This window comes from Mustelus asterias, chromosome 7 (genome assembly GCF_964213995.1).
Source record: "Mustelus asterias chromosome 7, sMusAst1.hap1.1, whole genome shotgun sequence".
Taxonomy (NCBI): domain Eukaryota; kingdom Metazoa; phylum Chordata; class Chondrichthyes; order Carcharhiniformes; family Triakidae; genus Mustelus; species Mustelus asterias.
Window position 1 is genome coordinate 60,018,349 of NC_135807.1, and position 20,642 is coordinate 60,038,990.

The 20,642-nt window shown below is 42.9% G+C and overlaps 1 protein-coding gene across 1 annotated transcript in view; it reads left to right on the forward strand.

Moving 5' to 3' along the window:
• Nucleotides 1-4,770, forward strand: part of LOC144495476 (putative Polycomb group protein ASXL3) — a 196,500-nt gene extending 191,730 nt beyond the window's left edge. The window contains exon 12 of the mRNA XM_078215493.1: nt 1,075-4,770. Within this exon, the coding sequence (XP_078071619.1) occupies nt 1,075-4,770 (3,696 nt within the window). The remainder of the gene's footprint in view (nt 1-1,074) is intronic.
• Nucleotides 4,771-20,642: the final 15,872 nt, after the last annotated feature.

A 20,642-nucleotide genomic window follows, 5' to 3' on the forward strand; every position in this document is an offset into this window, starting at 1 on the left:
CACGGATGCTTCCCATTAATTTCCCTAGGTTGGTCGGGCACGGTCTACACCTTGCCCATTGAGAACAGTGATGGGACATCCTATTTGGTACAATCTGCCAGTCCTTGGGATGTACAGCCTACATGCACACCATCACACCAGCCCATATTTGCAACACTCAAAACACAGTGTCCAACAATAGATGATCCCTCAATTGGAGTACATTTGCTAAATAATCCTCAGTGTGCTAAGAATTATGCTGACAGCCAATTTAAGATTGTCAGTTGGGCTCATAAAGTGGTGCATTTGCGTGTACTGGAAGCTACATATATTAATACACAGGGCCTTGTTCTTTGCAGATAGAAAGAACATGTACACACATTGCGCCTGTTTCAGTAAAACAAAATAAGTGACAGTCATTTGCTGATTCATTCATTCTGCAGGGCAACGCTTTTACCAATCAGAGTTAAGCTGAATGGTTTAAATTTCAAACCATGCTCAGCAATTATTTATCAATCACCATCTCCTGGTGCATTTTCCACGGCAATACCTCTACCAATCAGAGACCACGCAACAAATCAGCACTCTCTTCTCATACAATATAAATTACTGTTTTCCCCTTATACTCGTATTCTTGTGAAGTGTCCTGATGAGTACAAGATGAAAAGCTTCAACGTGTCCCTTTTTTCAGCATAAAAAATGAATATGTTACTATGACATGAGTTCAAATAAAACTACTGACTACCCTTTATGCCTAATTTCTTGAACTCATCAAAATACTTACAATGAGAAGCAAATATGATTAAAACATGAATGGCATCAAAGTGTTAACTGTAAAATTGATATTCCTCGAAACGACATTTGTTCCAGAATAGCCATAACAATTTCTCAAGTAATGACTGAACCCAAGCTTCATTTTATTTTTGATCAAACAACATGAAAATCTGTTATTGCTGAAATTGCTTAAGAAATGTGAACAATTGTATTGTCATGTTCTTTAAATAAATAGTCTGATGCAAATAACAGGATGCTCAGATCCATCCTGATTTCTCAGTGTATTTGCCTGGATCTAATTATGGTGCTTTTCTTTGTCAGATTCACTTATCAAGAATCAAACTTCCGTTTGTCATCAGGAGTCATCCATCCTACCAGATCTGTCCAAAGGCATCCTCCAGTGTGGTGCCAGGTGGAGGAAGAAATACTGGTGCAAGGACCCTTGCAGATATCAAAGCCAGAGCACAGCAGGCTAGAGCTCAGAGGGAGGCAGCAGCAGCCGCAGCAGCTGGCACAGTGGGAGATGGAGGTATTGCTAATACAGGATCAAGTGGAGGACAGACCAGAACACTGGCAGATATTAAAGCTCAAACAAAGGCAAAGTTACTTGCAAAACATTTGGCAAGAACACAATTACTGCAATCAGATGAACAGCCCTCCTGTAAACAAGGCAGAACTGCAGTAGTGGATGTGCAGGACACCAGCGTTTCAAGGAGTGAAGAGACTGCTAAAGCAGATCATATCCCATCCATAAATACCTTTATAACATGCTGTACTGAAAGCACTTCAGTTCTAAAAGTTGATATTGTCACCAATAGTGCTATGCCTTACTGTCTTGATAGTGCTACAGTGGCTAACTCTGCTCAAAGCAGCACAGCATCCAGCTGTGTCAATAATGCTACAATTCTACACTGCACTGACAATATTGCAGTGCCAAGCACTGTTAGTTTTACTCTGGCCACCTTTACTGACAATACCACTGCTCCCAGCACTAGTGTCGATGAACAGCATCCTCACAATATTATCAAACAGAAGTGTGTTAATGATACTAGCATGCCAAGCTGTGCTGATAGTTGTACTATGCCAAGCTGTGCTGACAGGGATCCCATTCCAAGTAGTGCTGCCAATAACACAATGCCAAGTTGCACTAATGAAATTACTGTCCCGAGTTCCAATGATTTTGATAATACTACAGTCTCTCCATGTTCTGTGGACATTGTTTCCAAAGCTCTCACTGCAGAGAATGCATCCATGCAATGGTCACCTGAGCGTACTGTCCTGGCAGAGTATTGCACCCGAGCCATTTCTTCTGATCAAAGTTCAACTCCAAACACTGGTAATGACATTACCATTCTCAACGATAATGAAAATGAAGTTACTACTTGTGATGATACCTTTGGACCTCACTCTGTTGATAACACTACAATACCCAACTGTGTTACCAGTACAGACAATTCAAATTTTGATAGTACTTTGAATTCTGTCAGTGATATCAGCATGTCAACCAACTTCAGTGTTACGACCATCCCAAATTCTGAAGGCTTGTTGCTAGATGTGGGCTCCACATCAGTAAATGAGAAAAAGATTAATATTGCAAGCTCTGAGCTTTTGAACTCTTCGAAACCTCTTATCGTTACAGAAGAAGCATCAAATTCTGACGTGAGTTATAGTGCAGCTAATTCACAAACCATGCTAGGAAGTTTATTTTCAAATTTCAGTATGGACTCCCAGGCTGAAATGGTTAAAACAGAAATTGCCTTGAACGATAAAGTGCATTCTCAGGAATTTGTCAGTAATTGGTCTGAATCAGACAGTGATAATCAATTACAAAACAGTGACTCTAAAATGCTAACAGGTCAAAAGAATGACAGTCAACCGCTACCATCAAAAGACTCAGAAGGAACTACACTCCAACATGAAACATCAGGCACTACTGACCGACAGTTCGAACTTACTGATCCACAACATCAATGTTTTACAGTTAAAAACTCAACAGATTTAGAAGGAATAGTTATTGATAACCAGGACCAAAATGTCTCAAACCAAAGTAAATCAAGTTATCTTCTCAGTGAAGAAACACAAAGTATCAATAAACGAGTGAGCAACATTACCGAAAGCCACAACTTGAATCATGTTAAAGAATATGATGATGGTACAGTGATGAGTGTCAAATTGGACACTTATACACACCCTGAAGAATCTGCAGTTACAAAAGGAAGAACATTGGAGTCTCTTAACATTTCTGTCAAGGCCAAAGCTAATCAGTCCAGGCTAAAAGAAGAATATTTGTCCATTACTCAGAGCTCTGAAATTAAACAGGGAAACCATCTGGAAAAGTGTGACGCAATAGAAAATGCCCTACTCCCCCGAATCAATCCGGATGTAGATAATTTGCAAGGAAAAGATTCCAAAACACCTTTGGGCACGAGGCAGTCTCAGCCTTTCACATTGGCTGCTATGGAAAGTCAAGAAAGAAATTCTGCTCCTGGAAGCACTAATCGTCATCTTTCATCAGTTGAAGCCAATAACCCTCTTGTGACACAGTTGCTGCAAGGCAACCTGCCTTTGGAGAAAGTGTTGCCTCAGCTTCGATCAGGTGCTAGGCTTGAAATTAATAGGCTTCCGTTGCCCTCTCAAGGATCTGCTGAATCCAAAGTGACTACAAGTGATAGAAACGTCGCCATTAACATTCCTCATTCTCTTTCCCAGGCCTCGAAGGGGCATACTTGGGGAACAGTATGGCAGATTCAATGCAAAACCCGTGAAATGCAAGTAAACAAGAGACAGGCTAAGTCAGTAGGAGAACAGTCACAAAGTAGGTTTAATCAAGCAAAGCAGTTCACTGCGGTAGGAGTTAAAATGTGGGCACAGAGTCCACTCAGTATAGATCAGGATCAATTAGGGGAACAGCAGACATTATTTAAACAGGAATGGATTAACAAGGCTTTCATTCAGCGCAACGTTGCTCAAAGCCCAGAGTTTAAAGAGCACAAGAGACCTTTGTCTTCATGTAGTTTGGAGCAGAGTTTGTTGACCAGTAGTGATAACAGCAGCTTGACTATTGCAACCCCTATCTCGCAGCCCAACCCTCACCAAAATTCTGTTAATTTGAGACAATTGGCTGAAGCAGAAGCCTCACTGCAAGCTACCCTACCAACCACACTGGGCTATGCCACTCCAAATGTATTCAAATTCAACCGACATCTGGAGAAAAGCAGCCCAGCATTTAACTCCACAGCACAAGTCAACGTATCTCCAGACACAGATCAGGAAAGCACAGATGCTGTTTTCTCAAACAGCCTGAAAATTAAGCAAACTGATAACAGCTGCAGAGCAACACAAAGTGTCCAGAATAAATCTGCAAAACATCTTACAACACTAAGCGAATGCGAAGTGCCACCTAATCAAAACCGAGGATCTGTTACTATGGAAACCAATAAAAGAATGAGTTTGCTTTCTACAACTGATAGCTGTAGTGGTATTAAAATGGAGCAGTTTTCTGTTGAGGGCCTAAACAATGGCTGTGCAGTGGATGTCAAAGATATTTCAAGGGACCATTATGAAACGAAAGAACACGTAAAGGTTTTTGGACCAACGGTGGATGTATTTTTCGGCAAAATAGTAAATGAATCTGACTTTCCTTCCGCTCTGGCCTCTGAGTCAAGTAAACCAGCCTCACAAGTTGCTGCTTCAAAATTTCTGCATCAGCAGCAACTCTATGGAAATTATTCCACATTGCATTTCAGTGGCACTAATTTGAAACAAGCTGCCTCTGTTATTGAACAGTCCATTGGTAGTTTTTTGGGAAGTAGTGGAAACAATGCTATTACTTTGTCTAACCAGAACACCAGCATTCCAGCTCATAGATTTTCTGGTACGAGTGGTGGTGAAGAATTGGAGCTGAAGTGCTCTTGCAGGCTTAAAGCCATGATTATGTGTAAAGGATGTGGGGCCTTTTGCCATGATGACTGCATAGGGCCTTCAAAATTATGTGTAGCCTGCTTAGTAGTGCGATAGAGGATGCGTCACCAAAAGGACAGTTTCCACATGATGCAGAGTACAGGAATAGGAATATTTTATCAGTACTTTATTATGCTGAAGAATCTTAAAGGGTGACTTGATATAACCCTTTGAGGATTCCACCGTACTACACCAAATTCCAAGATTGCAGTATTTATTCCAATTATGTTCTGGATTAATAAATATAACATAGTCCCCTACATTTACCAAATTCCATTTTTAGAACAGTTCCCACGAGATGCTTTGATGAATAATTGCTGTACCTTGCTACTTCACTGCAGCATCTTGATGAACTGGTAGGGGAGTAGGGTTGTGCTAGCAATCCCACACAGTATGCTCCCAAGAAAAAGAGCAGGGCAACAATCTTCACTTCCTAGCAACAGGAATAGCAATAGAGTTACTGGTAGCATCATGAGAACAAGTCAGCTGTCTGTTTTCTCAGTCAGATGGCAATTGAACAATTTAGAGAAAGCGACACAAAAACAAGGAGAATTGGATTGCAAAAGAATTACAGGAAGCCTTCTAGATATGATACAATGTGGAATGCTTTACTTGGCAAGGGTATTCTGTTTTCAAAGGGTTTAAAATCCTTTTGGATTCTTGGATGCTTTGCAAACAGTTTCATAAAATCAATTTTAATCATTCACAGATAGGTTTTTTTAAACTTTTTTTAATATAGAGAACCCTATACGAGAAGTTCAAATCCTATGGGGTTTGTTTTTGTAAAGGTCTATTCTTATTTTTGTTGTGCAGAAGCAGACTAATCAGCAATTAAGTTAATTATGTGCCATAATACTTGAATGCATAATCTTTGCATACTCTATGCGCCGAAACACTAAAGGCAGCTGTGTTTTTAAAATAAACTATATAAGCTATATAAAAGTGGTTAAATCTTAGCACTATTTTTTAAGTTTTATAACACTAGGTTTTATAGTCTTGAAATGAATTCTGCAACAGGATCTTGCAAGTTAGCACATATCTGAGACTGAAATACAATGTGAATTTGTTTAGATGTATTTTTTGTGTAGTTTTGTCACTAGAATTGATGTACTTCTCTCTCTGAGTCTTCACCAGTATAGGGAATTTTTAACCTTTTAAAGCACTGATATTTTACACAAGCTGCTTCCGGGGCTAGCTTAGCCCCAATATACAGTTTATCTCTATACTGTAATTATTCTGGCAATGTTAGATAAAACAGGGAATGGTATTGTTGCAGTGCATGAATGTTACAACCAAATGAGTGTGAATCTGATATAAATCTTGTTTGATTAGGCACAACATTCAAGTATTACACATACATATTGAATTTATTAATTGTAGAAATAGAATTTTAAAAATAGCATCTACACTATTTTTCAGAGAAATAGGGTGGTCTGCATTTATTTAAGATAGTGTACCTATTAATTGTGCCCATCCGGTTTTTTTTGCCTTTTCAACATGTAATAGCACTTTGTACGAGTATGCAGTAAACACAACAAATGTAGAATTGATTGAATGTGGCTGTTTGCGATATATCTGTTAGTTAATGCAATATGGTCAGATTTTGCAAATATTTTACCCTTGTTTAAACACATCTAGGTGTTGCACAGAAACACAGGAAGTTGGTGCTGCTAATCTGGTTTACTCGTATTTGTACAAACACTGGAGGTTTGGGACTAAGTAGATTACCAGTGGAGAACATTACATATAATTTCCAGGATCTTTATCGTCTATACCAGGTCACTTTTCATCCTGTATGATGGCACCTTACTTGTTACCATCATAAACCATTTTCTAAATGAATTCATCCTTAATTATTAGTAATTTGCAAGAGCTATTGAGAATTTGTAGAAAGAGCAGTGCTATATCGTGAACATAGGTTTTGTACTTTTTTGTCCCCTCCTCCCCAGCTACTCATAACACTGACGGGTCTTCAATTACTCAGTTTTAGTGGATGAACATGGACAGTGAATTCCATCATGGAATGTGAAGTCTGCACTGATCTCATCCACTAATCCGCATGTGTAGGACTGGATTTAATGGCTACGGCAGTGGGCCTATCCACCAGCAATGGCAACCTCGCAACGTCGCTGTGGCCATTTTCAGGAGCACTCATGTGATTAAAAGCCAATCAGGCACTTTCCCGTTTTCCTGTATCTTGCAGATGGCTGTCTCACTTCCAAGAGCTGCCAGCCAACCAGAGGCCAGTAATTCTTCAATCTCAGCAGTGCCGCCAGTAGTGGTGGCTGCAGCCAGTATTGCAGTAGACATGGGACCAGCAACAGAGTTAAAGGCCCAGAGAAGAGGTAGGTGAGATAGGTTATTGGGGCCAGTCGGGCAGAGTTGGGGTAGAGGAGGTCAGTTTAAAGGGCAGGAGGAGGGAAAACCCCCCTTACCACCGGCAGCACCCTCTGTTGGAAACAGGGCTCCAATGCAGGAGGGACCCCTCCCCACTCACCCCACCTCTCCCAGCTCATTCCTGATGTTTTGTCTGAAGTGTTCTGTCCCCCATTATTAGAGTACCAGCATCAGCAGGCTTAGACCTTTTGCGGACCCTTTAGTTGGGCACTTGGTTCATGCTCGGTACCTTCCTGGTCTATATAACTCGACACTTATCAACTGATCCGTTAGCAGAGCCCAAGAGTTCTACAGTTTCATAGTTCCAGTACATTGTTTATCTTGGTAGTATACAAGATACAAAAAATTAAACTGAGCACAGAACTTCAAATAAAATAACAAGCCATTTGTTATAGTATATCTAAATTGAGGTAGAGTCAGTCAATTAGTCCAATAATTTAATGCATATCAATCCAGTTACAGGAATCACCATTCAGACAGGCCCAGAAAAGGCAAGGGGAAATGCACCAAAGAAAGTTTAATCTTTCCTGATCTGCATTTTCATAGAATCATGGAATCCTACAGTGCAGAAGGAGGCTATTCAGCCCATCGAGTCTGCACCAACTACAATCCCACCCAGGCCCTATCTCCATAACTCCATGCATTTACCCTAGCTAGTCCCCCTGACACTAAGACCCATGAAAACCCATTGCATTCTCAAGAAGGAGATAGTTGTCACATGAAGCCCATCTTTTGTATGTTTTTTTTCAGCTAGCTAATATTTGTTTACCTGCTATCAATGGTATCTGTACCTTCTGGGCAAGATGACAAGGTGCTGAAGGTGGAAAAAACTAAATGAATTAACACATATCTCAGCACCTTGACAATGTTAACTCATTCTACTTTGTCTTAAACCCATTCAATATGGTGTGCTGACAATGACGTCACAGTTTTTCTAAAATTAACTTATTTGAAGCCTGGTGGTATTTTAAATAGTTTGATGTATCTCTGTTTGTTGCGATCAGATTTAATGCATGGGTTTGTTATTCACGGTTGCCTGAAAGATTGCGTGTATGAATGAATACCTTGTCCAATAGTAATAAAATAGTATCCAGATGATAATTATTGCATCCACTGTGTTAGTAAGATTCATACAAAGATAGATTTGTTGCCTCAAATGCCCCTAGAGAAAGATCAACACCAATTATTCTCAGGACTCTGCCTCTCTTATAAAGGAAAGAAGGTACTGTAAAATAGGTTTTAACGTGGATTTGTTTTTTTTGTGTGTCTTTTTGGTTTTGATGTGAAAAAAGCCATGGCTAAAATGTCATTAAAAATGCATTTTAATGGAACTTTTGCTGAATGAAATCTCAAGAATGCTGGTAATGGTCTGAACCATAAATATGACAGTAAGCAAGGGTTGCTAACAATGATGAATATTGTAGGTTAATACAGATACAGTATCAATTAACAATCAGCAACCAGCACTATAATGAAAATTGTCATCATGTATTTTAGAAAGGTATACTTTAAAGTCTTCAGTGTGAGATTTGATGCTTGCTATTTCAAATCATTTTGAAGTAAAATACCATTTGGTTTTCATGCTGTTATTATCCATTGCAAACACAAGCTTTACATTTCTCACCATTGATGTTTATAATTTTGCTTAATTCAAAAATTTGAGTGCAAAAATGGCTGAATTATTGGACGTACACAATTGTTCCACGATAATTCTACCCCCGCAAGAACTGTAAAACCCTTCAGTGAAATAAATCATAAATCTGAATGGCAGTTGAGGAATGGGTTCAAACTTGTGGCTCCTTTCCCAAGTCAGATGCTACAAATACTGAGTCCAGCTCTGGGATTCTCCCCTCACATTCGCGGCTAGGATTCTCCAGTCCTGCTGATAGAACAAAGAAAATTACAGCACAGGAACAGGCCCTTCAGCCCTCCAAGCCTTCACCGACTGTGTTGCCCGCCTGAACTATAACCCCCTACTCTTCTGGGGACCGTATCCCTCTGTTCCCATGATGTGAATAGCAATTTGTCTGAGCGCCAAATTCTCTGTTCTCACTGGCAGCGGTGATGGGACGAACAACATCAGAGAATTCTGGTCCATAACTTTTAATTCCAGAAGCTTCTGCTTCCAAACTATTGAATTAACAGATATTTTTTAAATGTTGGGAAACGAGGAAGTAGATTCCTAAAAATTGGTAAGCAGAAAAAAAACCTTTTCAAATAAATTATTTGTTTCACATAATTACCACCATTCTACTTACTTCAGAACTCAAATAAAGGTGATCAAATATCTGATTTAAGATTAGTGCAAATTTCTAATATTTAAAATTAAGTTCAATTTAAAGGCAGCTTTATAAAGCACTGGGAAAGAACAGGGGAATGGGACTGAGTCAGTAGTTGTTTTAGAGAGCTAGAGCAGGCACAGTGAGCCAATTAGCCACTTTTAGTGCTTCAACATTTTATGATTATATGAATAAATTGAATGGGGCAATTTTCCAATCCCGCTGCGCTAATTCTTTAACGCAGTGGGTGGGGAGAATTCCACGGCAGGCAACGCACAGGATTCGCGCATGTGCTCCCGCCACGATAGCGTCTCCCAGCGCCAGATTTCCGGTGGTGTCTGCTCCATGCCAGAAATCAGCAGGGAGGTGGGGTATGTATGTTAAATCTAATTTTAATCTAATTTAAATGCAATTAGCAGACTGAAGTCTCCAGGTTCGCCATCCCCTCTGCCCCCTGCCCTCACCCCCACCACCAGAAGTATTTCACTCCAGCGTGATTTACAGTAGCCCCCCACTTTTGGGGAACTAGCGATTTGACCCTGCTGGAGTGAAGGAGGGGCAATTGAGGACCCCCAGAGGATCAGGTGCCAGGGGTGCCCCCAGAGCATTGGCCAGCCTGGACCCTTGGCACTGCCCAAGGGGCAAAGTGCCAATGCCCAGGGAGCACCACAGCAGTACCCATTGGGCATGGGGCAGTGCCAAGGGGTGGGGCATATGGGAGCAGGGCCAATGGGTGATCTGTGGGGGGTGGGAGGATCCCACAGCCACTCTGCAGTTGGGATTGGTTGGGGAAGAAGAGATGGGCTGCGGGGTGGGGAGTCAGCGGGGCGGGAAGTGGTCAGTCTGCGGGAGGGTTCAGTTACTGTCAGGGGGTGGGGGGGCACTGGAGATCGCGGTGGGCTGGCAGGAGGGGAGTCGGGGTTGGGGGCCGGGAATGGTCGGGGGACCAGCAATTGGGGCGTGGGGGGGGCGGAGAGCCGGCATTGCGGGGGTCATGGGGCTGGCCAGCGATCGAGCTAGGCGGCAATCAGGAGACCATCAGTGCGGGGTCGCTGTGCAGTGCCAATCTTGGCACTGACAAATCGCCGCATGCGCAGCAGCCCACTCAACGCACTGATTTCAGGCCCTCCACAGGAATAGGCCCCGGCCTCTGAAATTTAATGATATTCACGTTGGTGGCTGCCACAGTGCACAGAGTATGGGAGATTCTTCTCTGAGCTCCCACTGAAAAGAAAAGCATGAATTACTTCAGTTTTCACACAAATTTGACACAAAGTTTTTGGGGGAGAATTCCGGCCAATAATTCTTACTTCTTGGCTTTAATTATGCTTTATGGTCCAGTTAACGGGATAAACAAAAGTGGTTCATCTGTGGCCCTCAGTTTTTGACATGACTGATAACCTTTAACTGGTGTCTGCTTGCACTGTGCACCCTCCCAGGATTGTTTGTTCCAACCATTAATCAAGTGTTGCCGCTTGTTATGTAAGCAGATGCTTTCCTTTAAATTAGTATTGCACCCATGGGATCTCAGACAGTATTTATATTGATAAGAGCAAAAGATCTGAAGAAAAGTCATGTTTAACGCAAAACATTAACTCTGTTTCTCTTTTCACACTTGCTGCCAAACCTGCTGAGTTTTTCCAGCATTTTCTGTTTTTTATTTATATCGATAAATATGATTTAAAATATCATATAACTACACCACATGTACTTAAATAATCATTTCATTCTATTTTCTTTTCTCTGTTCTGTTCTTCTACCAAAGAAAAGATAAATTGAATCAGGTGACATAAATTCAGAGATGGTTTACAAAGACCTCTGAAGAGCTTTTCTTCTCAGTGTCTTTCTGTTTTTTAACATTTATTGCCTAACATTGACTGAAAGAACCAGTCCTATTCAGTTCTCATGAGTAAACCAAAAGTGTTTATTTTGCTGTAAATTCAGGGAGTCCCATTTTACATTGTGTTATATTTTTGTTTTATGCGTTATATAAAATGACATTCCACTGTGTCGTAAACTTAAAAGAAATCTTTTGAATATGTTTTCTGTATTTTTCCTGATTAAAGATATACTGCGCAATTATTTGCATTAGTGAATCTTCTGTAGTGAGGGGAAAAGGTTGTTGCAAACATTTCTGAACACGCTTCTTCAAATCCTGAGACACCAATTGTTAGTAAATTGAACATCGTTGTGCAACACCTCACTGCAAACTGAAGGCATTGTAGAATCACACAACCTGTAATAATTGGTTTTAATAGATCCACAAGAAAAGAAGAGTCTTTATGTCACTGTGCAACCTCCTTTTAATTTTGATATGATCTTATTTTCAAGCTATGGTCTGTCAGAGCTAAGATCCCAGCTTCATGTTTTTACTGATGTTTCACAATGCGTCTTATTTTTATGGGCTACTAATACTAGCAGTATTTCACCACTGAAAACTCCTCATTATATTTGAACACAGATTTATTTTAGGCTTCATTTCAATGTTAAATGGTGTACAGAAATTCCAACATTCCAAAATAAAGAAAATAACATTGAATAATTCCACTTCTGCGATTCACAAGTTAGAAATGGTTATGTGTGTTCCTTTTATTAAAAAGTCATTTTGTTTAAACCCTAGGTGCATCTACTTGTGCTATATTTGTAAATTACAAGATTACGGGCTCAAATTCACTTATGTAGCACTATCTGAGTTTTACACATGCACAGCATGCTGCTGGTCACCTCCTGCATGGCCCACACGGCATTAGTGAAGTAGGGTGTCAAAACCCAGGACCCTTGGGAGACACTCCTTCTCAGCCAGGCAGTGGCAGAGGGACACATGGGCACATGAACACACTCTGTATGTGTCTGCGGACTTTGAATTGACAATATCATGATGTCATGAATCTAAATGGACTGACGCAATGCTAGGATATCAAATATGGTTAACACATGTGCAGGCAGCACCAAAGAGAAATAGATGGTTGTGGTAGTTGTAAGATGTGATATGCAAATACCTTCATTGACCTTGACCTCCATGTGAAGTCATTAACTTCTTTTGGTACTGTTGCTGTTACTGAGTGCGACATTCTGTGTCTTAACTGCTCTTGCCACCTGCTCCCATTCCTTCCTGAGGCTCATTTGTGAAGACTTCCTGCATCCCTGGAAGAAACCTGAACCGCAATTCTCCCAAGAGGACTCTAAGACCCTGTCAGTGGAAGAACTGGATTGTTTCCAACTGGCGCTAGCAACACTTCCCAGGTGGTATTCTCCCACCTGAGCGATGCAAACTTATGCATCATGGGAAACATGCCGGCAAAACCAGGGGCGGGATTTTCCAGTTGCATTCGCCCCAATATCAGAAAATCTCGCCCAAGGTCGACGGACCTTTGCATGGTCCCGCCCACTATGATTCCCGTGGCAGATGGGATGGGAAGAGTTCAGAGATCAAGGGTGCAGTCACAGAGAGCCTCCCCACAATGGAAATCATAGAATAGAATCCCTACAGTGCAGAAGAAGGCCATTCGGCCCATCGAGTCTGCAGCAACAACAATCCAATCTAGGCCCTATCCCCATACACGCACATATTTACCTCGCTAATCCCTCAACCTACGCATCCCGGTACACTGAGGGAGAATTTAGCATAGCCAATGCACCTGACCTGCACATCTTTGGACTATGGGAGGAAACCGGAGCACCCGGAGGAAACCCACACAGACACTCGGAGAATGTGCAAACTCCACACAGACAGTGACCCAAGCTGGGAATTGACCCCAGGTCCCTGGCGCTGTGAGGCAGCAGTGCTAACCACTGTGCCTCCGTGCTGCCCTAAATAGTGACCCCTGCTGACAAGGGGAGCACCCCCAACCCCTCAGCACAGAGGGTCATCCTACCCCCCCCCCCCACCCCAACCACAGAAAGAACAAGTCACCCTCCCACGCAGGCATGAGGATGACCCGATCCCCCCCCCCCCCCCCCCCCACCTTCCCAGCCAGAGGCCTTAGACACCCACCCCCCCCCCCCGCCCCCACCTCAGGATCCTCTCCCGGGAGCCCTAGTGCCAACCTTGCCAGTGACCCCGGCACCCTGCCCCTGCCAGTGATGCCCTGATCTGGTGCCTTGTACATAGAGGGGGTCAAGGAGGTAAATGCAGTGCCCATGTGTTCCTCTGCCATTGCCTGGCTGAGAGGGAGTGTCCCCCAAGGGTCCTGGGGTTTGGGTGGGCTCAGGCTGGGAGAAAGGGGTTGATCTAGGGACTCTTCACCCAGGATGGGAGTCTTGTGTCTAGACTGCCCCTTCTAACTCACGGAAACTTAAACATTAGTCTTGGCCTGATGATTTCATGCATCTTTCTGATCATGAGCGGCACAGCAGCACAATGGTTAGCACTGCTGCTTCACAGTGCCAGGGACCCGCGTTCAATTCCAGCCTCAAGTCCCTATCTGGTGTTTATACATTCTCCCTGTGTCTGCGTGGGTTTCCTCCGGGTGCTCCGGTTTCCTCCTACACTCCAAAGGTGTGCAGGTTAGGTTGATTGGCCAAATGTATCAAGGGGACTAGCTGGATAAATCCATGGGGTTACGAGGATAGGGTGGAATTGTTGTTGGTGCAGGCTTGATGGGCCAAATGGCCTCTTTCTACACTCTATGGATTCTATGAAAAGTTTTCATTCTAGTCTATGGACTGAAAAGCTTGAAGTGGCCAGGTCACTTTAATCTCCATTCCCCCTGGACACCAGGGAGACTTCCAAATCACAGCCGCACTCCATTTTGCAAAAGCGATTCCCCTTTCCTCTGGCTAACAGCAGAGGTCACTTTCACTGGAGGGGATTCATTTCCCCACAGCTGCTCACTCAACCCCATTTTTGAGCACTGTTTTCATTTCTAGCCTCTGAGCCCTCTTAGAAAACACAAGACCTTGTAAATCCCTTGAAACCTGTTGAAGTGTTTTGTGGTTTTTGCTCAGCAGACAACCAGCTGTATCTGTTTACCTTTCCGTAACAGTTGAGTGCACCTGAAGTACCCCCTAGTAAGAAAAGAGGAAGTGAAAGCACTTAGCCGCTTTGAAGGTGCCTTCAGCTGTTCTGGTTGACAATAAATCTGTCAATCAGAGGCAACTTCAAAGCAGCTAAGTGCTTCAGACACATCCATGGGGGACCAATGCCCCCTGTTGCAGTGTCCCATTCCCATGTTCACCAGTCTCATAACTTTGTTGAGACTCCACTGCCTCTTGCCACTCATGCCTTTGCTCCTCCTGGCCTTGTGCTAACCTATGATGGGCCCTCCATCTCCTCATCTGGATGAGAACCATTACCAAGGCAGGGTTGCTTGCAGCCTGCATCATCAATGCCTCAATGGATGAGTGAGTGAATTGAAGTGATACATTTAGTGAGCATGTCCTTTACAAGATTCCCTCCATCTCAAAACCAGCAGACAAGTGCAAAGTTCTTCACCTGGCTTCTATCTAGGTACAGCATCCCCACCCCACCCATGCTAAGTTAAAGACATCCTGGAGGACCAGAGATGGGTTTTCCTCCCATTCATCCATAAATATGCATGGAGACATTGCTCTTTGACCAGGATGGTAAGAGCCATGTGCAAGAAGTCTCATGTACACTTTTCCACTTGTCTCCACCACCCTCAAACCTCTACTGAGAGATCATTGCCTTGGCAGCAGAGAAAAACTAACCGCCTGATCCATTGTCAGCCATGACCATTCACCCAGAAGAATGGAGGTCTGGAGTTGTGAGTTGGCTGCCCTTCCCTTGCCCTGTGCAGACATCTACCTCACTCCCTCATTCCTTTCATCTCTCTGCCAATGACAAATAGTAAAGAATGAACAGCAGCTCCACACCTTACTGGGATCTCGTGTAATGAATTGGAAACGAACATGCTGCACTGCAGTTTTCACCACAGATACGAGAACATATGTGAGCATTTTTGATATCCAGTTGCCTCAATTATTAGTTTTCCTTTAGTCAGCAAGTTGTGTTAACCTTAAACTCCACCCACCCAAAAAGACCCTCCTTCCACTTTGAAGATTTACATGTCCAGAGTATCTGTGTTCCAAGAACAACCTTGAGAAAGTGTGCATAACTTTCCAAACTTATTCCACCACCTACTACAATTCTTCTGTCACCTGCCAACTTCCACCCATCACCATAGATCCACCCAATATCACCGTTCCTCTCCCTTCTGTCACCCCTTATCCTCCCCCATTACTCTGGACCTTATAATGATCCACCTCCCCTTCCCTCCCCTCACAGCTGACATCCATTACCATTTCAATGTCCACCCTGACCCTATCCCCTCCTGTTTTCCAGGTCACTTATCTCATCCCCCTCCATAACTTGTCTCATCCCCCTCCAGCTGAGGGCCAATCGAAAGCAGCCACGGTGTCACCCTTTCCAATGTCCTCTGCTTGAACACCTCCAAACTTTATCAAATGTCCAAATACAAGAGAATTTTAAGAAAATTGTTTACCAAGAGGGAACTGAGAAGACTGTGATCAATAAACCTCTATTCATATAGGGACACCAGCTCTAACACCCAAGTTGCTGAAGCAATTGTTCTACTCAGTTGCAGTAGAAGGTTCCCAGGAGAATAGCAGGAACACTTTAAGATGCCCTCAAAGCATCTCTGAAGAGAACAAACATCCTGACCTTCATCTACCAGACTGTCACCTTGGACCCCCACATCCCACTTCCCTCTCTGACTCTGACTGTTTCCTTCCAACACCAGCATCCCAAGTTCTCCCCACAATCGATAGAGCTAAGCTCAGCCTCTCAGACAATCCCCCTTCCTTCATCAGACACTCTGCTGCTTTCCCCAAACAACCACCCCACCCTCCTTCCACCATAAGTCTGCTTCCCCTGAGCAGCCTTCATCAGCTTGTGGTACAAGCATCCAAAGTCTCACCACATCGCTCTTAAGGTAGGTGAAAGCAACATATATGTATCTCAAGATGAACTGAAGTTCACCAGGTGCTCATCACTTCTATACAGTCGGACACAGACTGATCTAATAAATCCTCTGTCAGAGAACTTAATTTGGAGGGAGAACGTAATTCTGGCGAGTTGACCTTTTAATGAGCAATCATGAGATGCAAATATCGGTCCCGACATAGATCAGTGGGAAACTTGAGCCACTTTAACAAACCATCAAAGTTGAGAGAACAATTCCCAACTAACTTCCCACTGGTGGAAAATATACTTTTGCCATCATGCCAACTTTTGTGCCCCACAGTGCTGAACTAAGTAGGAACAGAAGGGAAGGAGAGGGAAAATGTTGTCAGACACAAGAGTATGTATCTCTATGTTTGTACAATTGTGTGCTACTAAGATTTCTTCTGTCATTACCTCACTTAAAACTTATTACTTTCCACTTCTTTCCTGTGTTGTCCATTCTTGGTTGCCAGGCATCAACTTGCCTCATCAGTTCCAAAAGCAGAACATTGCAGATGCTGGAAATCTGAACCGAAACATGCAAACTCAGCCATTCTGTTTGTCTCCTCTCTGTTGACTATCTGTAGTTCCCTCCAGTACATGGCCATGTTGCTGTGGGATGGTTGCCTCACTGCACCAGAGACCTGGGTTCGATTCCAGCCTTGGGTGGCTGCCTGTGTGGTGTTTGCACATTCTCCCCATGTCTGCTTGGGTTTCCTTCAGGTGCTCCAGTTTCCTCCCACAATCCAGCAATGTGCAGGTTAGGTGGATTGGCCAGGCTAAATTGCCTTCCTCAGCTGAGGGCCAATCGAAAGCAGCCATGGTATCCCCTTTCCAATGTCCTCTGCTTGAACACCTCCAAACTTTATCAAATGTCCAAATACAAGAGAATTTTAAGAAAATTGTTTACCAAGAGGGAACTGAGAAGACTGTGATCAATAAACCTCTATTCATTCAGGGACACCAGCTCTAACACCAAGTTGCTGAAGCAATTATTCTACTTGGAACTCAGTTGCAGTAGAAGGTTCCCAGGAGAATAGCAGAAACACTTTAAGATGCCCTCAAAGCATCTCTGAAGAGAACAAACATCCTGCTGACTCATGGGAGTCCCTGACTTTTGACCAAGCAAAATGAAGGAGTTATATTTGGGAAGATGCCAAACATATTGAGGGATTTTGTCAGAAGCATGCAGAGGCAAAGTTGATGCATCAGGGAGAGTGCACAGACTGCCAAATTCCTCATCTGCCTAACCTTTTAAGCACCATCTACCCTGTAAGAGACACAGTGTGCAGATCCCTCATTGGACTTAGCAGACCCCTCAGAACCTATCAAACCAGAGTGGAAGCAAATATTCCTTGATCCTAAGGGACAGCCTAAGAAGAAAAGAACCTTCCTCAAGAAGTGTTATTCAATCTCGGAATCCATGCTGAAAACATTCATTTCAAATTGTCAAAATCACACAAAAATGCTTTCATTAACATATTGTCATGCTGAGTAGGCACGAGGACATTGCAACTTTAAAAAAAATCTGTATGTCTCTTCCAGAACACTGCAGATCTTTAAGGTGGCTGCCACAGGTCACCTGACATTTGTAGCTACAAGTTAGCCAAGCTTCTGGAAGCTGCTGAAATGTGGATTACAATGAATGTACCTGGATCACATCCTAGTGGAGTGTCACACCTACCTTTGTCAGGGCTTACCCCAAAATAGCAAGACAATAAAGCCTCAGGCTTTCTGTCTCCAGGACGAACTAAGGAGAACTAATGAAACTGATTATACACAAGGAATTGCTAAGGACCTCTTTCTACCTCTTGAGGCAGCTTGGGGGATTGCTATCTTTGCCTAGTAATAGTCCCAGTTTTCCTAAATCAGAAAAAAGGTTTGCAGCCCTAAAGTTATCCAAATTTGTTCCCAAATTTGAAAAGAGTAATGTAGAATTCCTTTTCACCACTTTTGCTCGTCTGCATTGGTCACAAGAAGTGTGGACCCTCATGATACAAAGTCAGTTGACCAGGAAGGTCCAAGCGATCTATGCTGTCTCCTCAAATGTCTCCCAGTTACAAACAGTCCAAGGCTACTATTTTTAGTGCTTGTGGGTTAGTCCTGGAGGCATGCCATCAGCAGTTTTGAAATATCAGTAAGATACTCAGGCAGATCTACTTGCCACTTATCAGCTCAAGTCTGAATGTTATTCAGATTTTGCTGTATTTGGTCATGGACTGCTTCAGTATCTGAGGAGTTGTGAATGGTGCTAAACATTGTGCAATCATCAGCGGACATCCCCACTCTGACATTATGATGGAAGGAAGGTCATTGATGAAGCAGCTGAAGATGGTTGGGCCTAGGACACTTCCCTGAAGAACTTGTGTAATGATGTCCTGGGACTGTGATGAATGATCTCCAATGGTCACAACCATCTTCTTCTGTGATAGGTATGACTCCAATGAGTAGAGAGTTTCCCCCAGATTCCCATTAACTCCAGTTTTCATAGGGCTCCTTAATGCCACAATCGATCAAATGCAGCCTTGATATCAAGTCAAGGGCAGTCACTCTCACCTCACCTCTTGACTTCAGCTGTTTTTTTTCCTATATTTGGACCAAGGCTAGCATGAAGTCAGGAATTGAGTGGTCCTGGCAGAATCCAAACTGAGCATTAGAGGAGGCTATTGCTGAGTAACTGCCACTTGATACTACTGTTGACGACACCTTCCATCACTTTACTAATGATCAAGACTAGCCCAATGGGATGGATTGGAATTATCCTGCTTTTTGTGGACAGGACATACCTGGGCAATTTTCCATATATTGCCGGGTAGATGCCAATGTTGTAGCTGTACTGGAATAGCTTGGCTAGGGGTGCAACTATTTCTGGAGCACAAGTCTTCCGTACTATTGCCGGGATAGTGTCAGAATTTGTAGTATCCAGTACTTTCAGCCATTGGAGTGAATCAATTTGGCTGAAGTCTGGCATCTCTGATACTGGGGACCTCAGAAGGAGGTCCCCAGGATGAATCATCCATTTGGTTCTTCTGGCTGAAGATTTTTGCAAATGCCTTTTCTTTTGCACTGATGTGCTGTACTCTCCTATCATTGAGGATAAGGATATTTGCAGAGCCTCCTTCTCCAATCAATTGTTTAATTGTCCACATGACTGGATGTGGCAGGACTGCAGAGCTTAGATCTGATCCGTTGGTTATGAGGTCGCTTAGCTCTGTCTATTGCATGCTGATTCTGCAGTCTGGCGTGCAAGTAGTCATGTACTGTAGCTTCACTTTACCTAGTGCCACTCCTGGCTTGCTCTCCTGCACTCTTCATTCAGCCAGGGAAATGGTAGGGTGGGGCATATACCTGGCCATAACATTACAGACTGTGGTTGTGTATAATTCTGCTGCTGATGGCCCACAGCACCTCATGAGTGCTCAGTTTTGAGTTGCCAAATCTGTTTGAAATCTATCCCTTTTATTCAGAAATAGAATACAAAAGCAGGAAAATCGTGATGATTTTTTCAAAAAAATACTGGTTAAACCTCAGTTCGAATATTGTATTAAGTCCATAAGGAAGGATGTCAAGGGTTTGGAGAGGATGCAGAATGGTTATGTGTTAGAATGGCACCTGGGTTGAGGGATTTAAACTATGGAAAGACTGGAAAAGTTGGATTGTTCTTCAACAGAGAAGGTTAAGAGGAAATTTGCTGGCAGTGTTCAAAATCATGAATGGTTTTGATAGAGAACAGATGATCTATTTCCAGTGGTAAAAGGGTCAGGAACCAGAGGCTACAGATTTTAGGTGACTGTCAAAAAAAAAAGAAGCAACATGAGGAATAATTTCCTTACGCAATGATTTGTTGTGATTAGGCATGTCTGAGAGGGTGGTGGAAGCAAATTCAGATTCATTGAAAAGAGAATTGAACAAATACTTGAAAGGGAAATCTTACAGGACTATGGGGAAAAGGCAAGAGAGTAGGCAGCACCTTCCAAATCCATGACCACTGCCATCTGGAAGGACAAGAACAGCAGGTATCTGGGAACACAACCACCTCGAGGGTCCCCTTCAAAGCACTCACCATCCTGACTTGGAAATATATCGCTGTTCCTTCAGTGTCGCTTGGCCAAAATCCTGGAACTCCCTCCCTAAGGGCGCTGTGGGTGTATATACGAGTAAATTCCTTATTTTTGATATCACTTAAACAGATTTAAAATTGAAGATCTAAATGCAGTGTGAAATTAAAGAATCCACAAAATCAACATTTATGAAATATTCGACTTTACATAAATATTGGCCACTGCCTGTCATCAGTTTGAGGGGAAGATTATGTTATCTTTAAATTT